General features: G+C 50.3%; 3 protein-coding genes across 5 annotated transcripts in view; 2 read left to right on the forward strand and 1 right to left on the reverse strand.

Moving 5' to 3' along the window:
• Positions 1-10,080, forward strand: part of LOC131213242 (uncharacterized) — a 17,418-nt gene extending 7,338 nt beyond the window's left edge. Inside the window, exons 2-3 of the mRNA XM_058207249.1 lie at positions 8,441-8,638; positions 8,750-10,080. Coding sequence (XP_058063232.1) covers positions 8,441-8,638; positions 8,750-10,080 — 1,529 coding nt within the window. The remainder of the gene's footprint in view (positions 1-8,440; positions 8,639-8,749) is intronic.
• A 2,432-nt stretch (positions 10,081-12,512) lies between these two features.
• Positions 12,513-14,072, reverse strand: LOC131213616 (uncharacterized). Of its 3 annotated transcripts, XM_058207695.1 has the most exons (5): positions 14,012-14,072; positions 13,532-13,804; positions 13,261-13,438; positions 12,634-13,181; positions 12,513-12,546 (listed from the first exon to the last, which is right to left on the reverse strand). In XM_058207695.1, the coding sequence occupies exons 2-4, from the start codon at positions 13,659-13,661 to the stop codon at positions 12,830-12,832; spliced, it is 660 nt and encodes a 219-aa protein (XP_058063678.1). In that variant the 5' UTR covers positions 13,662-13,804; positions 14,012-14,072; the 3' UTR covers positions 12,513-12,546; positions 12,634-12,829. The 3 variants fall into 3 exon arrangements, with proteins under 3 accessions (XP_058063678.1, XP_058063676.1, XP_058063677.1); XM_058207693.1 differs by having other exon boundaries at positions 13,261-13,804; XM_058207694.1 differs by lacking the exon at positions 14,012-14,072 and adding an exon at positions 13,940-13,996 and having other exon boundaries at positions 13,261-13,804.
• A 2,209-nt stretch (positions 14,073-16,281) lies between these two features.
• On the forward strand, positions 16,282-20,429 carry LOC131213246 (TWiK family of potassium channels protein 7). Its single transcript, XM_058207253.1, has 6 exons — positions 16,282-16,491; positions 19,061-19,346; positions 19,424-19,588; positions 19,656-19,853; positions 19,917-20,032; positions 20,103-20,429. The coding sequence occupies exons 1-6, from the start codon at positions 16,282-16,284 to the stop codon at positions 20,373-20,375; spliced, it is 1,248 nt and encodes a 415-aa protein (XP_058063236.1). The 3' UTR covers positions 20,376-20,429.
• Positions 20,430-20,746: the final 317 nt, after the last annotated feature.

Here is a 20,746-nt window from a genome sequence, read left to right on the forward strand (position 1 = left end):
TTTTTTTTGCGGTTACAAGAGTACTCTAAACCATTCGTGCGTAGGGCCCGCCGTTCGAATGGGGAAGTTGTCCACTCCCTCCCTCGTAACTGGTGATTGGACGAATGCCTGGCCGAGCGCCTGAATAATGTATTCACGCTGAAAGCTCCCCAACGAAATGGAAGGAATAAAAAAAAGGAAGATGCATGCAATCATAGGCCCGACGACCCACCCAACCTCGCCGTCGACGCCAACCGCAAAAGAGGGACGACACAAGCCAAGCCGACCGACCCATGCGGAAGGCGAATGGAAAGAAAGAAACCCCTGCCACCGGTTGGGGGGGTGGGGAGTGCGCGAATCTTGGGCGACAGCAACATCTTCGGCCGCGGTCGCGCCACGCCAGAGCGGTTCCGAAGGCTTCCCGAAGAAAGCGGCCACGAAGCCGCGCTTTCGCGTCCGGCAAGCCCCAGCAAGGAACGACGTCAGGGCAGGCGCAAAGCATCATCCCCCCGAGCGGAGGGGCTTCCGCTCGGACTTCCACGTGGTGGTCGTCGGGCGCCCAAAGAAGCAGCAGGTTTTTGGAAAGCATCTCGAGCGGGGCGTGGCTAAAGCCATTTCTGGGACTTCACCCCCGTCTTGTGTTCGTCTTTCGCCGTCAGCTCGCTCCTTTCGGCTTCTCCTTTTTCTGGGCCGCCATTGCAGGCGTCTTGTTGGACACTCCTGTTGGACCAACACCAGGATCCCATCGGGAACACACCCGTCCTGTTTGGGGCGTCTTTGCCAAATACTCCGGTGGACGATGGTCTCAGAAATTCGGCGTTCCTTCGAGCTTCACGCGAGAAGATCAAATCTTGGCAGTCGAGAAAGCCCCATCAGACGTCAGTACTTCTTCCAGCCGTTTTTTTTTTCGAGCAGAAGAACTCGATGCTTCCGGAATTACGCAATAAACGCACATTGGATAAGTGTCCTGTATCTTCGATCCCTTGCCAACAATCGAAACCGTCAGTCAATTGACGGATGGGTTAGAGTCCACGCTCTGACTACGCGGAATCTCCGATGGGATTCCGGCCAGCACTAGCGTTGAAGTTATTGATGGTGAACAAGCAGCGCCGCGTATCATCCCTCAATAAAAGTGGGCGGCATCCTGCAGATCTCGCCGATGCACCACGCTCGCCCACCACATTCTGATTGTCGCCGGCCCGGGACGTTTTCTTTTTTCGTCAAACAACAATCAAACAATCTCCGTCTCTCGTGTCCTTTCTGTGCTGGGTTTTGCGACCGCTGCTGAGGATGGGACCTGGCAGGTTGATTCACATAACCTGTCCCGTGTTCACTGAGGCACCTTCCTTTTTAAAAACAGCAACACCGGACCGGACTTTGTTTTAAAAAGATTTTGTTAATAAATATATGAATAATGGTGAAGCTCCGCAAAATGACAGCGCGTGTAGAACGAACTTAGTAATGTTGTCATAATATTTTTTTATGGTATCTGTGAATTTTTAACAAACTCAGAGGCTACGGCTGACTAGCGCCTAATATTTCTGAAGGCTGAAATGGCTAAAGTATTTGCCATTAACTTCCCTCCATCACTACACGGCTCTCTCCCAGCAAGTAGCCAGTCTGCACATAATTTTGAAGGGCACACTACCGGCTGGCAACGTGAAATTGATACACTTAAATTATGTCATAAAAATCAGAATATTTTTTTCTTCTCTCGTCTAGGTGTTTCAATAACATTTTAGTATTGAACTTACATTTGTATTTAGTTCAATTCAAAAATTTTGCCTTTTTGTTTGATTACGGCACGAAGTCGCTTTTCGAAAGCATCACACGCTGCAGGCACGACTTCGTTCGGCATTTCATCCCAGATTTTGACTAAACGATTTTTGAAAGTGTCCAAACTCATATGCTTTATATCGTCTAACTTTCTTAGCATGTAACCCCAGATACTGAAGTCGAGTGGGTTCAAATCGGAAGACGATGAGGGCCATTTAGAGGAACTGGTGGAATATGGCAAATTTTTGTGCATCATTTCTGAACAACCATGCAATGCTTTATGCGCAGGGGCTGAATCCTGTTGAAAGCAAAAATCTTCATCTCCAAAAAGTTCATTGGCACTAGAAAGCAAATGGCTTTTGATCGATGAATAACAGTGATAGTTTGTCTTTGGCTGTTATTGCTCCCCAAACCATCACAGCTGATGCATTTTGGTACCTCTCGACTCCTTTTTTATCCTTCCTCTACCTCTCTTTTATCGGCTGGTATATCACAAAGACTTCCGCCATAGACACGATCATTTTGCTTGTTCAAAGTTGCCTCTAAAGTGAACAATTTTTCGTCCGTAAAAAATTATGTTGCGAGCAGCGTGCATCTTCAGGAGCGTCCGAGATCTGACAAACCTGTCGACAACATTTTTGAGAGATAATCCATGAATCCTCTGCTTCTTAAAAGGCCTATATCCAAGATCCTTTTCGATTATGTTTTGCATGAAGCTGTGACTCATTTTCATATCACGTGCCATTTTTCTTCCCGAGCCGGTCGGATTTCGTCGAATTCGCTCCTTCATCGCTTGTATGGTCCTGTACACGAATAATGTGGTCAAGTTCAGATATGACAGCTTCCTCCTCTTCTGAATGTTTGTGAGGTTTTGAAGATGCAAGATCTTGATTCGTTCTCTATAAGAATCCATTACAATTTTCTGGTGAACGAAACACAAGCACTGACTTTGTCACGTATGAGTAAACTGCAAACATAGCACTTCTTCAAATAGTAAACAAATATCGGACCTACGGCTGTAAAAATTAAAACGATGGCCTCTCGAATGAGTGTATCACTTGCTCGTTGCCACCCTGTAATGCGCATAAAAATCTTTCGAAATGAAAATGCCACCTTTAAAGTGATGCACGATACATGGAAGAATAAAGGATTCCAAAACGGTAGACGATATAAAGTATCCGGTGTGACGAAGGTTGCTCCGCGAAACAGGACGCGTCGAATGAGAGGAAGGTGAGCAGGATTGGTCCAGCGAAAAGGACAATGGTGCTAAAATCGTAAGGGGGTATTTTCAACATTCCCGATCGTAGTAGGTTGGGGCGAAAACTTTCTTCGATGGCAGCTGGGCTGGGCGAAGCAACGAGCATTTTTAACAATTTTATAGCATTATTATACATTATTTTTGTATTCTTGATGTTTTTGTACACTACTTTTGTAGCATATACGCGGATTTTAAATTGAGTTGTACTTTACTGAATGCCAATTACAGAAGTCGAGAGTTTGTCCAGTCGACGTTTAAAATTTTCGGGCGCTTCGAACGGCTTTCTATGTTGCTCTGAGGCGTGTATCTAAATGCTAAGGTATCTAAATGTTTGAAATGAAAATGTTTCAAATTAAATCTATTTAAATTATATGTTATGCCACGTAGTCCAAACGATCTGTACCATAGTGGGCAGGCTCGTAGGTCTGATGACGATCATTTCGGACGCAGGAATCTGACTGTGGAATAAACGGCGTCGTCTATTATTACGAACCCCAAAGGCAGGTTTTTGGATCATCAGCAATTCTCAAGTACAAGATTCCAAAGGCTGAACACTCTTCCTGAGGTTCCAAGGTATTGAGGATGTCAGCTAGTTAACCATATAATTTTACGTTCGCTAATTTCCTTGATGGTCTTGATTTTTCGAGCTAACTACCGAATGTGTGCCGGATCTTTCGGATATATTCGGACCCAATCTATCGGCAGCAGTTTTTAGTTTCTAACCGATCTTTCCCAAGATCGCCTAGATCGTTGCAATTAAGTGAAAACGAACCCAATTTACGATTTTCTACATCCATTAATCCGGGGTTTAGTTTTAGGGAACCTTCTTTGCTGTTTTTGGAATCTCAAAGTTCGAATCAGTGTTTGCTCAGTTTCCGCAGCTTTTTACACTGGCATATTCTAGTTACGTATTTCAAGTACAGTGGTTCGTACAGGTCCACCTTCCGGACGCGCCACAAATCATAAGTGACCATTACCGTTAAGCTCGTAATTAGAATTTATTCGAAGCGGGTACTATATGGTTCGATTGCTATTCGTGTACGAACGGGGTTTTTGCTACGTAAAGGGTTAAAGGACTTTCGTGCGGCCACCACCATCGCCCACACCGCCGGTTTCCTTCGGGAAGAAGGCTGCCCAAGGATGGCTGGCCGGCTCTTCGGCTGTCCGGCCAGCCGTGTGGCCGCCGTTCTCCATTTGTTTCTGCTGTGCGTTACCCATAAATTACTATTGAAGGTACGTAAATATTTTCATCGTCCGGAACCGATACTCGAGGTAGCTCGGCAAGATGAAAGGAGCAGCATCTCTGCCGGGAAAGGGTTGCTTTCAACCCGGGCACGGAAGTTCTCCGGCCGACCGTAGTCTAGGTCGGTTGGGTTGAAAAATTACATTTGCTTTACCCTTGCGCACACACTAACACGTACACACAGGGCTACATATATCCTTGCGGGAGGAGGTGGAGGACACCCTCACTGGCTTTAGGATGCTACAGTGCGATGAAAAATTAAAACTGAACCGAGTGAACCGGAGAGAGGAGATGCGTGTAGAGTGGCGAGTGGTGGGCAAGGGGGCAGACGGGTCGTGTGCGGGGCGGGGTGGGGTGGGGCGGAGAGGGCCCCACTATCACACGCCGCGCTGACCCCGTGGAACGAATGGAAATCGATTGCCTTGATGATGAGAGTTTAAGATAAAATAGCCGACGTTAACGACTGTCCTCCTCGAAACAGTAGGCCACCCCCCCCCACCCGCCACCCACCCACCTGCCACCCCCCACACAAAACCACCCAGATACAGACACACATACAAGCACATACATATATTTAAATATATATATTTAAAGTACATTAATATATATATATGTATAGATATATATAAATATATATTTAGATATTTATATTTTGTCTGTCTTTGTCTCTATCGAGACTCTCTGTCTGCCTTTGTCTTCGTCGTCTCGAGTGTGTGGTGTTCAGGCAAGGTGATGCCCAAATTCGGAGGAAACTACTCACATTCCTCCTAACAAAACACATCGCCGTCTGCGGCACCGAAAATTTTACGGCGGGCGGTGGTTTAATTGGAGGGTGGTTGTAGGAATCCTCCCCACCGGGAGCATAGGGCACTCTACACGGCACAGGTTTGTTGCCAACACCTAGCGATAGGTGTTCACCTTTTTCGCTCCATATCCACCGTTTTATGTTGTGTGCACTTCACGCAACCCGCGATTCCTGACACACTCAGCTATATAGCGCTATAGCGCGATTGTGCCGAAGCCATTGCGCAGTGCCCCGGGGCTTACCCAGCAGCTCCCCCTGTCTCTTTCCATTTCTTTACCCCATCGGTGGCAAACTACTGCCGAACGATTCGCAATTACGACCGCGCCCGTACATCGGCGACGCCTAAATGTATGTAATGCACACGCCTAACAATAGACAATACCCGCGGCGGCCCGGAATAGGAAACCACATCGATGCGTTTTTGTCGCAGTGCGGCGAGGTGGGCGGGGGTGGGTCAAGAGTGGGCGGGAAAGGGGCACTAAAACGCCCTCCCACCCACGTGTCTCCTCACGTGCCTCGAGCGTGGTCAGTGGTGGTGACCACGCGAGTGGCAGTTGTTAATGCACCGGTGCAAATATTGCACTCCAATCCACAATCCTCCCCCCCTTCATTCCATCGCCCCAGGCCCTTCGTGCCCCTTCAGCTCAGTGGCGATAGTTTAAAGGTTTTTGGGGTTTGGAATAATTAACTGCACGGCGTTAGTCGTGTAATTGTAGCGCCGGACTTAACGAATAGCGCGGAATGGAACATCAGAAGGGAATGGTTTCCGCGGATGCAAATCACACGTAGAATAAGTTGAGGTGACAAGGTAGTGATGGAAACCTAGGCTTTCGGTTCTTCGGTGATCACCGGTTATTAAGGACTCACCTTCCGAACCGTTCCAAGGGTTAAGCCACCTGGAGCTTAGAAGCTCCAGTTCTCACACTGGAAGGACTCTAACTCACTCGGCCCGGACGGTACTTCAACCTACATACACCCGTTCATTACCTCAACGATCTCCTATCAGCGCAGTTTGAAGCTCTAGACGGCGAAATAAAGGAAAATTTCAATCTTGAAGGTGGCTCTCGGTTTGGAACCAGTCAGCGTCAGCATCTTCTTTACTTTCTGGTCCCAAGCAATACGCAAAACGTAATAATTCTTGTAACAGTACCTTCAGTGGTTTATCCTTTGCTCAGCAATTGCTTGTCATGGCGTGGTGATGACGGCGTTTCACTACATGCTCAGTACTTCGTGTTCCGAACACATGTTGTGGTCGAGACTCGGGTTGTCGGTCGGTTGAATACATGTTTTGAGTTTGACCACCGATTCTGGATCTAGAAAACCTTCGTTTGCATGTCCGAGACGGGCTGCTTTCACTTCCGTCTTCAGCAGAGACCCCTTCCAGAATTGTGAGACGTATCTTTCTAGGGAAGCACTTTGCTCCAAACCCCTTTGCTCTGATGGGGTCTGATTTAGTCCCGAAAGAAATTTGGCGATCACTGATCTCCGGGTTCTTTGCGCTTCAAGCTAACAATCACGTCAAGAAAAAAAGTAAATGGGTGAGGGTGAGCCACATAAGATTGTTGTTTTCATTTGGGGATAAAAACCGACTTAATATTTGGCGATGCTTGAACTTTCGAATTCGAAAGGTTCATTCATTCCATTTATGTGCAAAATACAATTTTGATTGCAGAAAATGGGGAAATATGAAAAACTAATTTCCAAAGTGGTTCAAGTTCTTCAACTCCAACGGTACGGTATTTGAAAAGCTCATTTCCAACCGTCGGTGGCTATTTTAATAAGCAGAATTGTCGTTTTTGGGGTTCGCAAAACTCACACGTCTTGCAAGAGAAGCCAATGCACCCAAAACGAGTGATCGATTTTTTGCGCCGCATCTCCGAATAGCGAATGCTCTGCAGAAATGGTTTTGTGAGTTGGCCTCTGAGAAGTTGCGATTTGACAGCATTGGACCATATCATCTTTGGGCTGCGGTGAAACATAAATGTTACGCGAAGAAACCAGCACCCAGCAATGATCTTAAGACCGAAATTCGAATTGCCATTACCGACAGTCGAAAATGTACTCCAATTTCACCAAAATGGTTTTCCACAAAAAAACGCCATGAATGATCGTTTCGAATAAAAGTTCAAGCATTCGAAAAATATTAAACCGTTTTTTATAACCAAATGAAAAAGTGCACGCACCCTGTATGATCATTTTGTACCTTATTCGATAGGCTAGGTTTCTTATTCCCGATTTCCCGGTATGAGACAGCTGAGACGCGAAGGCTGAGATAAACATAAGAAAATCTGATCATAATTATAACACATCGTTCAATAAGTCCCGGGACTAGCACAGAGATGCCGCTAATAATGCCTTTTATATACCAAGGTTCAGAAGTACCAACCTTCAGATGAGGTGTGTCAAAATTTGACGCAATTTGAAACATAACCATAAAAAATTATAGTGGTTAAAGTGACCTCCCGAAAACACCAAGAAAGTATTGAAAATCGTAATGGGTAAGTGCAAAATGAAAGTGTGCGAGATAGCTAAGATGCTGAACATATCAACTGGTAGTGCATTTACTATTTTGCACAAAAATTTGCTATTAAAAAGGTTTTTCTCCAAATGGTCCGAAATCATCCTCCGAACTTGCCGGATCTTGCCCCCAGTGACTCTTTGCGGATCTCAAAAAGATGCTCCAGGGAAAAAAGATATGGCTCGAATGAGGAGATGATCACTGCTACTGAGGCTCATTTTGAGTCAAAAAACAAATCGTTCTACAAACATGGCATTGAAAAGCTAGAGAAGCGTTGGAATCATTGTATTACACTTGAAGGAGATTATCTTTATGAATAATGAAGAATTTTGCCGATAAAATGTTATTTTCATCGTTAGTCCCGGGACTTAGGTGCCTGCTTCAAACAATGGTTTTGAGATAATTACGGGTAGATGTGCTCGATCGTTTTGTTGTCCAGGAACGTCACGGGATTTTCTCTGACATTGCGATGTTGTCCTTTTTTTATCTTTACCTTTTTTCTACAGGACCCTATTTATTATGAAGCATGTTGTTTGAAGAGCTGTTTGTATGAATTTCCCTTGATGTACCATGTGGTCTGTTCAAAAAATTGTCTGCGACATTTGAATTTCCAAGGGTTACGTACATTCCATTTTTGATTCGTGGCTCTTGGTTGTTGCTACTTCACGTCACTCCGATTTTATCAAGTTCACTCATTTCGAGTGATCATCTGTTTGGACCAGGGTCCGTTCGACCGTTCCATTAGCGATGGTTAGGCGTGGGGCACGGGGTGCATTGTTCACACACGCGCGCGCGCGCACACACACACAAGCAGACACACACACAACAGAACGCTTTGCTTTGTTTCCCGTGTGCTTGCAGACATGTCCCAGTTTGGGCTCAGCTCGACCAACTCGCACTGGAGCTACAGCTCGACCGGGCCCTACTCGCCGTATCTGACGTCCTGCACCACACCGACGGCCTCCCAGTTCAACAACCACGCGCTCGGCTTCACCTGCAACTCGGGCGAACAGAACACTGGCCAGGAGTTCTCCGTCTCGGCTCGGGACTGCGTCGCCAGTAAGTAGAGAGAGAGAGAGAGAGAGAGAGAGTTGAGCGTCTGCCTGATGACGTGGGCGTTCTACGCTAACACACGCTTCGTTTTCCGATGCGGACGCAAAAAAAAACTAGTGCTACCGGATTCGACGGCCGCTGACCTGGACCAACACCTGAGCAGCCTAGTCGGGGCCACGCAGCAGGCCACCAACCACATGGTGCAGACCAACATCATGGGCAACGCGGTCAGCGTCAACTCCAGCAACGGTAACAGTGGCGGAGGTGGTGGCGGCGGCGGCGGCGGCGGCGGAGGCGGTGGTGGTAACAATGGTAACGGGCTCGGACCCCACATCCCCACGCACCTTTCGAACGGTTTGATCGTGCCGAGGTACGCGCAAACCGCCAGCGCCAACACGCATCCTGACGCGTACGGACTCACCAGCAGCCAGAGCGGCCCTCGCAGTCTGAGTGATTCGTCGCAAGCGGAATCCCCCGTCCAGGACGATATCCTGTCGTCCAACACGCCCAACCTCGGCGGCGGTGGAAGCGGTCCAAGCTCCACCACCGCCGGCGGCGGCGGCGGCTCGGCAGGCAATGGAGGCGTCGGCACGGGAGGTGGCGGCGCTGGTGGGGGTGAAGGAGGAGGAGGAGGGGGAGGAGGCGGTGGAGGAAGCGGAGGAAGTGGAAGAGGCGGTGGAGCAGGAGTGGGAAGCGGCGGCGGCCACAATCAGAACTTCTCCAGCAGCATCGTGATGAACCAGGGCGGTGGCGGCGGCAACGGTGGGGGCGGCGGCTCAAACGCGGGGGCCGGGGGAGGTTGCAATTACGGTGGGTCGAACGGGACCAGCAGCTGTAACGGCTCGTCCCTGTACCCCGTCCTGCCCGCCAGCCTGCTCTACTCGCAGCTCTACACGGCGGCTAACCAGGCGTCGGTGGGCGGCTTCGGCCACTCGGTCAACCACCACCACCACCACATCCAGTCCCCGCACGGAGCGGCGTCGGCGGCGGCCGCCGCGGTCGCCGCCACCGGCAGCCCCGCGCACCACAGCGCGACGGCCGCCGTGGCGGCTACGGCCGCCGCGGCCGCCATGCACGTCGGCGAGCTGCAGAGCGTGATGGATCACCTGACGGCGGCCAGCAGCAACCAGGCGGTGGCGGTGGCGGCTGCCGCTGCCTCGCACCGGCACCACCACCATCACCATCACCACCACCAAACTGGAGGCGGCGGCGGCGGCGGTGGCACGAATCTGATCGGCGGCCACGGAGGTGGCGGCCAACAGGACCTGTCGCTGATCGGTAACTGTGGGGCGATGGCGCGCGGCGCCCTCGACGAGACCGGCCACCGGGCGGTGCTGGGCGGTGGAGCCGCCGGGGTCGTCGGCCGCGGCGGGATGCCGCCCGGGGGGCCGGGCCAAATCGGACAGACGGCCGACAACGGCAACGGCTCCGTCTGGCGGCCCTACTGAAGCCAGACGACGGCGGCGGCGACGGCAGCGGCGGCGGCGGCGGCGAGCGTCGTGTTCTCGCAGGTCTCCCTAGCGGCGGCCATCGGCATCGGGGCTACGATCGACTTCCTGGACGCATCCGGCGCCGCCGCCCCCGAGACGCCCGAGGCTAGGCTGGGGCAGTACGCCGCGGAGGAGGGTGAACTCGGGTGACAGGCAACGCTCGGGTGTACATCTGGCGCTTACTAGACCTATAGGTGGGCTCCAGGGACCTAGGGATCCCTGTTTCGTAGCGCAATTCACCACTTTGGGCGCTCGTGGACAGTTCGTACTCCAAGCTCCGATCCGTTCTCGAAGCCACTTCAGCCACGGTTCAGCAGGGTTGGAAGCAGTAGCGTTCCGTACAGACACAGTTCGAGCCCGGAAGGACCCGTGTTTCTTGAGCAAGTTTCAGACGATGCCTAGCGCAAGCCCCAGCCACACTCTCGGTGAAGAGCAATAAAAACATGACTCGGTGTGTGGTGCGGTCCGAGAGTGTCACAAGCCAGTGTTCCATCGAGTGTTTGGATCGCTGTATCGGCACGGGCTTTTCCAATTACGTACAGTTTGAGTTGAAGACTCCCCACAGGATGGAAAAAAAGTTTTAAATATTTTCCGTTTCGTGAATGTCAAAATGTTTTACTCATTGTTTACAATTTCCAGAACGAAGTTGGACATTTTAAAAGTCAAGTATTCGACAGTTGAAAATCCAAACCCTAGTTATGCTGGCGAATGGCTATGTTTTTTCGTAAAGCATCGTTCGGTGTCTTGCTAAGGAAACAGGGTGGTGGGCTGAACTGTGTTTAGCTTTTAGTAATCGTACACAGTTTATGTACATATACAGGCACGATTGAGCAGCAAAGAGTGGCATTGTTACTCACTCCCCATGGCCCACTGCTCCCGATAATCTGCAATTCCCCCCACCACACGCACTGCGCCCCGTGTCGAAGTAAGCTGTTGCGGGGGTTGTAGATTGACGATTCACGCTGACGGCATCTTGAACAGAAATGAACCGGAACAGGGGGACAAGATGACAGTAGAAGGCGAAAGAGGAAAAGAAGAAGAAAAAAAAGCTATAAACATAATTAGTTTGATTCGTGTATTTGTTGTGTAGAAACGTAGGATGCCCGCGAGCCTGATCGTAAGGGAAGAACGTTGGTGGGCAACCGTAACTGCTGCGAACTCTTTGGCTACCACCGCCAACGAACGCGCAGCGCAGCGAGAAACAAATAGTAAAATAAACAAAACGAGGCTCAAAATTCCCGGGAGGAAAGCGGTGGTGGTAGACTCCCGTTGGACGATTTCCCGGAATGAACGGCTAACGGAAGCATCGTCGTCCGCCGAAATCCCCGAGAATAAAGTGTACTACGCGAATAGAGTTGCCAAGTCGTTGCCCCAAGGCTCGGTGACGATCGCGACGACAACGATGAAGAATGTTTGTATTAATTGGCTATCACGTCTGCAGAGGCCGCGGCAACTGACTGCCCCTATCCCAGGCGTGTACAGACATCATCTTGCCCTTGCCCATACTACCCTTCACGCAGACCCAGGCGGTAGCCGGGCAGTTTCCTAGTAATAAAATAATGTTTCCCCTATTGATGGTTTATCGATAAATAAAACGAAAAACAGTATTATGTAACACAACGCGTATCGGCGGGCTCTGTGAACAGCGAAACCGAAGCGCACTGCGCTACTCCGTGGTGGTTCCGTTATTCTAACCGTCGCAAGGCACCGATTCAAAACGGCACCGCGCTTGTGTGCAGGCAATTGCACGAGTGAAACTTGCATGGAAACGCATTTGGTTACTACTTTCCGTGGTGCCGTGGTTCCGTTTCTGCCCTCTGATGGCATGCGCACGAACTATAGACGCTCTAGTCCCGAGATACAAACCCATGGTGAGCTTGTGTACCGTAGATTCGGCGAACTTCTAGGCGAATCCACAACATACAATCGATGTTTCGTCGATGTTTTTCTTGCCGTAAATGTGCGGAACAAGGCAAGGTACAAAGACGGACGCGGACCAACGACGACCATTAGTAGTGATAGGAAAATGAGGGAAGCCTACGTGTTTCAACCACTATCCAACCAACTATCCTGTCACAATCAATGGAGTTCTAGGACTAGGATACACCACAATCTGAACCGTTTGTTTTGGACCATTTCAATTTGTAAGGGACATTTTTTAATTTCAAAATTCATAATCCAAGTTTCATTGCGAACTTGCTAAATGAGAATCAGCAACTCGTTTGGGTTCGATGTGCAAAACGGCGTATCACTTCTTAAGGAAACGAACTGAACACCATCGAAACGTCCTCGAACAATGCTACACGAGAGTGTGGCTGTGTATGGTAATTTGTCTGTACGATTCTCTTTGATAAATCCCGTCTCGATATGTATCCGGTCGCTATCCGGTTCGAGTCTGATGGAATTCTGCAAGCGTGTTCCGGGCTGCATTTTCACAAATAAATAAATAAATAAAATAAATAAATTTGAAACTGCAGCTTAACCTAACATTTACCTTAATCGTATACCCACATCATGCTGGTGCGACGACGCAAAACACGCTAAATATAGCCGTCTCGAAACGGAATGGAGATTTATTTTCCTTCCGCGAATGTATCCACCGCTCATCCACCGCTGTGAGCCAAACATCGCCGAATACCGAAGTGAGAACGGTTCCCAGTAGGCTTCCAGCCCTCGGGACGGGCTAGCCCTTGGGATCCAGAAACTACTATAGGAAATATGTATGCTTACAGGTGTTGATACAAGGGCTAGCCGTCGACTCGCCCATCGTAGGCAGCCACTCGTCGGAGCCATCACAGCAATCACAAACACCATCATTCACCCAACCGCTCGGTATCGATACGTCCGTCCCCCGGCCAGTATTGTGGCGCTTCTGGAAACGACAGTAGAACCTTCCCCGATCGCAAGCATTGGTGCCAGGTTCATCGCTTCCATCTTCCGTGCAGTCGCAGTAATCGTCATTCACCCGCTCCCACACGATTTCGCGCACCGAAGTCAGGCACCGAAATTTGCCGCCCGGCTGTTCCGTGTAGCGATCGAGATCACGCAGTCGGATACCGCTGTTTGGAGGAAAGAAGGGAGCGCGGATCAGTCAGCGATCATCTGGCTGGCTAAAATGATCAATCCAATGATACCTACCGCAGGATCAACCGTTCGTAGTTTCCTATTCGTTCGACATATGCAAACTGGTTGCTGTTCCCCGTAGCGCTTGTTCGGTGGTTGGAGACCGTCCCGTTGGCCCAGTCCCGCCGATCGTCACTCCTGCCGCCGCCGCCCGCTCGCTGTCTGCTGGACGCCCCGTCTTCCCGGCCCAGTTCTGGCGAAGCAACGGGATTATCATCATTACTAATAGCTTTGAGCGGAATGCGCATCTGGCTGGCCAGGGTCGACCCCGACGGTAACAACTGACTAATGTACACCAGCTGATAGACGAAAACCAGGACGCCCAGCATCAGCACGCTGATGAGCGTGAGTTTGAGCTTCTGCTTGTAGAAAGGTTTATAGTAGATGTTGTCGCGCTTGATCCATGTTTTGCGCATCTTATCTTGCAGTACTCGGGGCACGCTGCCTACCACTCATCCGGCAAGTTCCACGCAGATTGTTGTTTGAATTAGATACGTGCCGCAGCCGCTAGATGTGATGTGGCTACGCAATTTCGCACACCATGGAATGCACCAATTCACTGTGGAGGACAAAACACATCGACACCAACAATGAATGTTTTCCCTTTTATGCTCCTGTCGACAGCATTCAAAGATCTCGTTCACGGACGATACAGTAAAACCCCCTACATAACAACGCTCCTAAGAAGTGCTACCTGATTTGTTGAACGTCAAAACATCTTCTCCGAATCCGTGATGCTATTCTGTACGGGATTAACTAAGCTTACCGTAATATGCAGGTTAAGCGGGCTGGGTTGGGCCAGGTTCGCCAAAAAAGCTTCAACCAACTCCAAGAAGTGTCGCGAGATGTAAACAAATGCTTCTGTCATAAAAAATGTAGCGCGTACACGCTGCTGCAAAATGACAGCTCCGTGTGAAGCTATGTTGGTGAGAACAAAAACATTGAATTTCGCTCATGAATCTGACCCCAGCAGGCTCTTTGTGTAACCTGTATTTTAAGGGTAATCTTAGTTTGCCATCGAGAGTGAAATTTCAGTACCGCACGACCGGATCCTGATTGGAATGTTCCGGCGATAACATCAAGAAGTGTACATGATAACTCTGAAGTATCACGTATAAACAAACGAAAATCTATGCTACGATTATGCTAAGCTATGATTTCAACCAATCAACGAATAGCACGCATTTCGTTAAACGTCTGTACAAATTCCTTCATCAAAACAAACATTGCGTGAAAATTGTTTACAAAATGAAATGTGCCTAACGCGAATTGCCTATGGGAAAAAATTATGAATGAAAAAAAATGCGAATGATCGTCCTTTTTGATAATTGCAGCACAGCAAACACCAGGATGCCGACTAGGCTTGGGACCCTTCGAGTAGCGTTACGGCACGGCAACCTCGAGCGAAGCCCTTCCAAAGCCTGCAGACATCCACAACATCTCGTGATGACACAAATGCATTGACTTTGACCGCTTAATAAGCTTGCGTCTTACTGGGCACTAAGCATGCTTATGCGATCCTCGCTTATTCGATAGATTATTGTTTTCTGCGATACGCTTTGAAGAAAAAAAAAAAGGTGCGTTGAAAAACCTAAACAAACGTGCCTGAGTAAAAGCTGCGCATTCCACTTACATCGAATTCATGCATAAGCCAACAAATAGCGTTCCATCGCTTCTCTTTTCTCCGTTTCATAAGCGAGACGTGCCACAGACCAACACTAAGCATCCCTTAGAGTGTGTTAAATTTAGCCTATGTCCTCATACGCCCACCCACCCCCCCCCCCCCCCAGAGTGCTCAATATCCCGGTCCCTGGTTGAGTGTTTAATTTCCCCTTTTCCCGATACGGGAAAACCTCCTGGTTCCACCTACTCAAGCATAAAATCCCTAGCGCCCTAAGGAGCTTGGATCCTCAAAGCGTGTGGCAATGCATATGACAAAAACCGTTGCGGAATGCGCCTAGATTTGCTGCAGTTTATTTTAAAATTTGCGTAGTTCTTAGCGTTCGATTTCCGGTTACTTGTTGCAAATGTGGATTCGAATCCACGAATTGTGGTTCGAAAAACAGCAAAACAAATTTTTGATAGAAACGACGAATTTTTGCGATTGCCAAGGTGTTGCCAGTACCAGTGTGGAAGATATAAAAATGTGGCCATAATTTCCGCCAACCAGTGTGTCGAAGTGGGCGTTTTGTTTGGATGGCCCACGAAAGACGTAGTAAATTGCGTACTAAAACGACCACTTAATGTGTTGACCTGAGAGCGCAGCGGGACACGTTGGCGTCAGAGCTAGCGACCACAATGTTACTGATGAGTTTGGGAGTCGACTTCAGACGAACACAGTCTCCGTACGAGTAGCAGGTACGAGATGGACGAGAGAAAACTAAATGATACCCAATAGAGGATATTTTGTTACTTTTTGCGGGTATTGCGGTACCAGACTCAGACGGGTCGGGCATCCTGAACGCCTGTCGTGTCGCCAAATTGACGCACACACCCTCACCAAGAGCGCACAGATCTCACGAAATCTTCGTCACACGAATCGTGCAGCTACTGCGCGAGAGTTGGCTGGTCTCTGTCGGAAAACCTACTCGCACCGGCCCGAATCTTCGGTTCGGGCACTACGGTATGGGCGCAAGATTTGGATGGTTTGTTTTTCTTTTTCGGTTTCACCATCTTCACCGACAGCAGTTTACTCCCACTGCTCGCCGATGAAGGACGTTGCTCCTCCTTCTTGTATTCCCAATCACTGCCGTAGGGTTTTGGGTGAAAATTGAACTCCGGGAAAATCAACTGCATAACCGTGTGCGAGGTTTCCTTACTTACCGGTTGTCTGTATTTGCACGCTAACTTTACCTCGTATCTTTCAACCAAAAAAAAAACACCCTGTGTGGTTTTGTATTTAAACAGTGAAAAACGAAACAAACGAAACAGTGTGAGAACAGGACTTCATACCATCAGCGATTGTCTGAACGGTTGTGGCAAAATTATTACAAAACGCAAAACGTAGTGGCATAAGCGACCGTCACCGGCGTCGAAATGGCCAATCAACCCCCATCAAAGCCTAGCGGGAGGGCCACAAATGACCTCCTGGAGCACTTTCAGAAAATCGACGTCAAGTCGGCCGGCAAACCGACGAGGCTCACCACCCGGCTGGTGCAGTTTTGCAACCGTTGGCGTATCAAGAAGGTGTTATCGCACTTCGGGCTTTTAGTGTCACTTGGCATCTACTGCGGCGTCGGCGGCTACGTAAGTGAACTGTTTACCTGTAGGCGAAATACGTGGTGGCTGGCTGCCCCGTACAATAGACTCGAATTCATAGCATTGGGCACTGGAAGTTACTTAGGGACGCACACGTTTTGAAATGACACGGTTTGTGTCAACATTCTCACTTAGTAGCATTCTGCAAGTGGTGCACTGATGCTAGAGCAGACCAGAGAACAGCGTTCTTAATCGGACTCGGATCCCGATGAAGTTGTTGTTGAGTTGTCCCACGAGCGATATGACTTGTGTGACTACGACGTCACCGGTCACTTTGGCGAGCTGGACCCCCCGTGCCAAACATGTGGCAGTATGGCAGAGGAAGATTTATGCGACTTACGGCAGGCACGCACGGCCGTACACGAACACGGGATGCGGCAGCGTAGGAAGCTAAAAATAACATAATCTAACTCATAGACTTCAGCGGACTCCTGTATGCCGCAGTCCCCCCCAGTTCTCGGCAGCACAGATATCCAAGCTGGTCGCGCTGAGTCGAGAGCAGAGAAAAACCGTATCTTCTGACCGGAGAGAAAAACTTGGAGATCTGCTCCTTGGGACGTACCGGCCCCTGTATAGAGAGACCACATAGTGTGTGCCGTTTTGCATAATTTCGAGCAGCTTGAATTTACGATATATATTAGGCCGGCCGTTACGGACAGAAAGGGAAGCAAAACTCAGACCAAGCGGCAAATCAGCGGCTTGTTTCAGCGTAATCTGAACGCCTGGCGGTTTCTCTGATCGGAGAACTCCAGCCAGACCTACGACGGTCAGCTGTCAGCCATTTCAGGACAAGGAAATACCAACAAATCTTGAGTTGTGGACTTTTGACTTGCATTCAATGCAACGGTACCATGGCGTCAGCATTCCTTTTCGGAGCATGTCGCTAGAGAAGACATTCGACGCCAGGCCGTAGTGACACCAGTTTGGCAGCCGGCGGGAAAGGAAACGAACTGGAATGATACTTCCACCGAAGCGGATGGCACGCTAGGAACGAGGGAGCTAGAGCGAAAGTCTTCATGGAAGGGCTATTTTTATTGCGAACGACCTAGTCGTAACGCATCGGCGATCTGACCAACGGGTCGAAAACGAGCGCTAAATTGGGCCAGCCGCTCACGGTCTATGCGTGCCGCGGATATGTGGAACCGTCAACGGCTAATAACCCACTTCCTTCGTCGTCGTTGTGCCATTTTTTTCTCCAAGATCCCTGCAGAGGGGGACCTTCCTGTCAGCGATTGATAATATATAGAATGGCGAGAGAAGTGCACCGTATCATATTCTCTAATGGCTTCTACCAAAACCCAACCCGCCTAGGGTGTGTTGAGTTGCCGAGAAAGGCCCCTACCACCTAAAAACACGGAGGGACTCCTCAGGCGAACAAAGAGACAACGGAAAGAATTAATAAAGGAAGAACACGACACGTGCACGGCATTTGAAGAAATCGCTCGAGTCGGAAGGAAGCAGTTAATAATCGCGAACAACCCACATGAACTTCCCGATGGAGTTCTGGGCTGCGGACCTTCATACGACGCTGTGACTTGTTTGCCAACCAATTAACGGCACCCTCGGGATAGCCGTAGGGGGCCATCAAATGTGTCGTTCTGGATGGTAGGAGAATTGGTCTGGAATTGAGGTGTGCTAGCTAGCAAAGATCCCTTCCGTAGGTGTTTTTTTAATTTCGGTCTACTTCGATAGTTGACGCTAGTCCTGGATTTCGATGGAGACGCATGGTTGCCAACTGGTAGACTACAACCACCGTGGATAGCGGATCTTGAAAGTTTAGCGAAGAACGGGGAAAAATATCACTAAACAATGTGGGCGCGAAATCACAATCCATAAACCTGCTTGGAACGTGCTTTTAAGAAACCTCGTTCCATCGCGCGCCGCTGACGGTTGTTTGTTGGTTTCTTCGCGAAGAATCACAGTCTGTTTATTTGACTTTGAGTTTGCTACGAAAACGAACTGCTGCTGCTGCAACGTGAGAGCTGTGTATTACAAATGCTATTTAAAAGTTCCTCCGGAAAACTCCGGGAACTCGGACGAAGGTGGTTCGGAACGGAGCAGATCCACAGATCCACAGATCTTTGCTCGATGAAGCAGTTCAGGTTCAAACGATGCCCCCAAGAGCATCATCGAATCTTCGTAGAACCCTCTTAATGGCAAATCAAATCACGCGCAGGAATTCCTCCCAACGCAACTGGCGTTCCCTTCCTGCCGAGTCACTTATGGAAATGCGCGCAGCGTATGTGGAGCACCTTTCCGGTAGCGACAAACGCTAATGGGCAGTGGGCTGTTGGAACTGGAATCGTAATAGCACGATTTCCGATCGACACTTTGGACCGTGACGTCCACACCAGGTCTGCCTACCTGGCCGACCTGTGTGCGATCAAATTCTTCGAAGTACCGGGTCTCGCCACCTCGCTTCGCATGCGGTCACGCCGGTCTGTGACGCACGCCGTCTCAAGGTTGGCGACCCCCACCTGCCCCTGCCGTGTGTGCCCGGAGGATGTTCGATCGTGATCGCCACCGCGCAACTTGACCTTTTTTGTGGCCGTTCCAGATATTCCAAAAGTTCGAGCTTCCGGCCGAGCTCGCCCGCACGCACCGGCTCCGTACGTCGCTGGTGCGGCACCGGCAAGAGTTCATCTACTCGATCGTCAACCACACGGACGTGCGCAACCTGGAGCGCCTGTTCGAGCTGGAGCTGGAGCAGTACGAGCGAGTGGTGCAGGATGCGGCCCAAGGCGGCATACAGATCGATGCCGGCCAAAACTTTCCGGTGGCCGTGGAGAAGTGGAGCCTGCTGCAGGCCGTTTTCTTTGCGTCCACGGTAATCACCACCATCGGTAGGTTGGTACACCCGGGGACCAGGGGGCCGAGCCGGTTGGACAAGGAAGGTGTGACGTCTCCACACACATTGCAGGTTATGGCAACATCGTCCCAGTGACGGATGGTGGCCGAGTTTTCTGTCTACTGTTCGCCCTGATCGGTATCCCCTTCACGCTGACGGTCATCGCCGACTGGGGTCGTCTGTTTGCCGGGGCCGTCTCGACACTGGTCAAGAACTTTCCGGCGATTCCGCTGGCTAGTGAGTACCGAGGACGACGACGAGGACGTCGTTCGATGTAGTCAGATCACCATTCTGCCATTCGCAGGATTCTGCCCAGATACCGGCTTCAAGCTGTCGGAGCGGAAGTGGCTGTACGCGGTCGGTGCCGTCGGCTTTCTGGGGATCTACCTGGCAGCCGGGACAGGGCTGCTGTTGCTGTGGGAGGACGATTGGAGTTTCTTCGACGGGTACTACTTCTGCTTCATCACCATGACCACCATCGGGTTCGGGGACCTGGTGCCCAGTAGGTACCCCAGTAGGTGCCCCGTCAGTGTCCTTTCTAATGTCCTCCCCCCCATTTCGGCAGGTAAGCCCAACTACATGCTCCTGTGCACGCTCTACATTCTGGTCGGACTCGCGCTCACCAGCACCATCATCGAGCTGGTTCGCCGGCAGTACGCCCAGAGCTGGCATAAACTGCAGGTAGGCACATGAGCGGGGGGTGGCCACTAAGCCCCAACATTCCTAACCCCCCCTCGCGCGGTATTTCTAGGCCCTTTCCGGACCACTGGCGGATACGCTGCGACGGTTGGGCGAATCGGCCGGCACCGGGATCGATGTGACGGCCCTACACAACGACCTGCGGCGAGTCCTTACCGTCGTCTCGATGCCCCGGCGCCACGGTAACAAGAAGGCGCAGGCGAAGGAAATGGCCGCCCTGGAGGCGATCACGAACGCGATACTGCAGGACATCAAGGAGAAGAGCGAGTGCAAGGAAGGGCCGGCACCGGTCCTGCAGATCGTCATATACGAATCGTCCGTCTGAGTCCGTCCGTCATCGTCGTCGCGCTATTCTAGTATTTCGTTCGTTCAAATTTTATACCCAATAACGGGGTCCTACAAACAGGTCAATAAAGCCAAGCTGGCCGCTGTTTGCCAACACCGGACTCTGGTGGTACCTACGGTGGTTCTAGGTCGTGCGGTTTAAAACCATAAGTTTCCAGCCTTACCTTCAATGGTCGTGGCCGTGCCGTGTGAATCCACGTCGGACCGGTTCGGCAGATCAAGAAGTGTGTAATAAACCGTCACCGCTAGAGTGACGCAATCGCCGTTTGCCGCTCGTTGGGGAGACACATCTCGGGCGCAGGCTTTGATGTGCAATCGGCTCTGGCGACGGGCGACTGGCGAAAGCGAAGC

This window comes from Anopheles bellator, chromosome X (genome assembly GCF_943735745.2).
Source record: "Anopheles bellator chromosome X, idAnoBellAS_SP24_06.2, whole genome shotgun sequence".
Classification (NCBI taxonomy): domain Eukaryota; kingdom Metazoa; phylum Arthropoda; class Insecta; order Diptera; family Culicidae; genus Anopheles; species Anopheles bellator.

What these genes read in the sequence shown, in the direction of transcription:
- LOC131213616 (XM_058207693.1), bottom strand. Translation starts at nt 13,661, where the DNA reads ATGCGCAAAACATGGATCAAGCGCGACAACATCTACTATAAACCTTTC. An exon ending in TACGAACGGTTGATCCTGCG is followed by an intron (nt 13,182 to 13,260) that starts GTAGGTATCATT and finishes TCCTCCAAACAG; the next exon opens with CGGTATCCGACTGCGTGATC.
- LOC131213246 (XM_058207253.1), top strand. Translation starts at nt 16,282, where the DNA reads ATGGCCAATCAACCCCCATCAAAGCCTAGCGGGAGGGCCACAAATGAC. An exon ending in CACGGTAATCACCACCATCG is followed by an intron (nt 19,347 to 19,423) that starts GTAGGTTGGTAC and finishes CACACATTGCAG; the next exon opens with GTTATGGCAACATCGTCCCA. An exon ending in TCCGGCGATTCCGCTGGCTA is followed by an intron (nt 19,589 to 19,655) that starts GTGAGTACCGAG and finishes TGCCATTCGCAG; the next exon opens with GATTCTGCCCAGATACCGGC.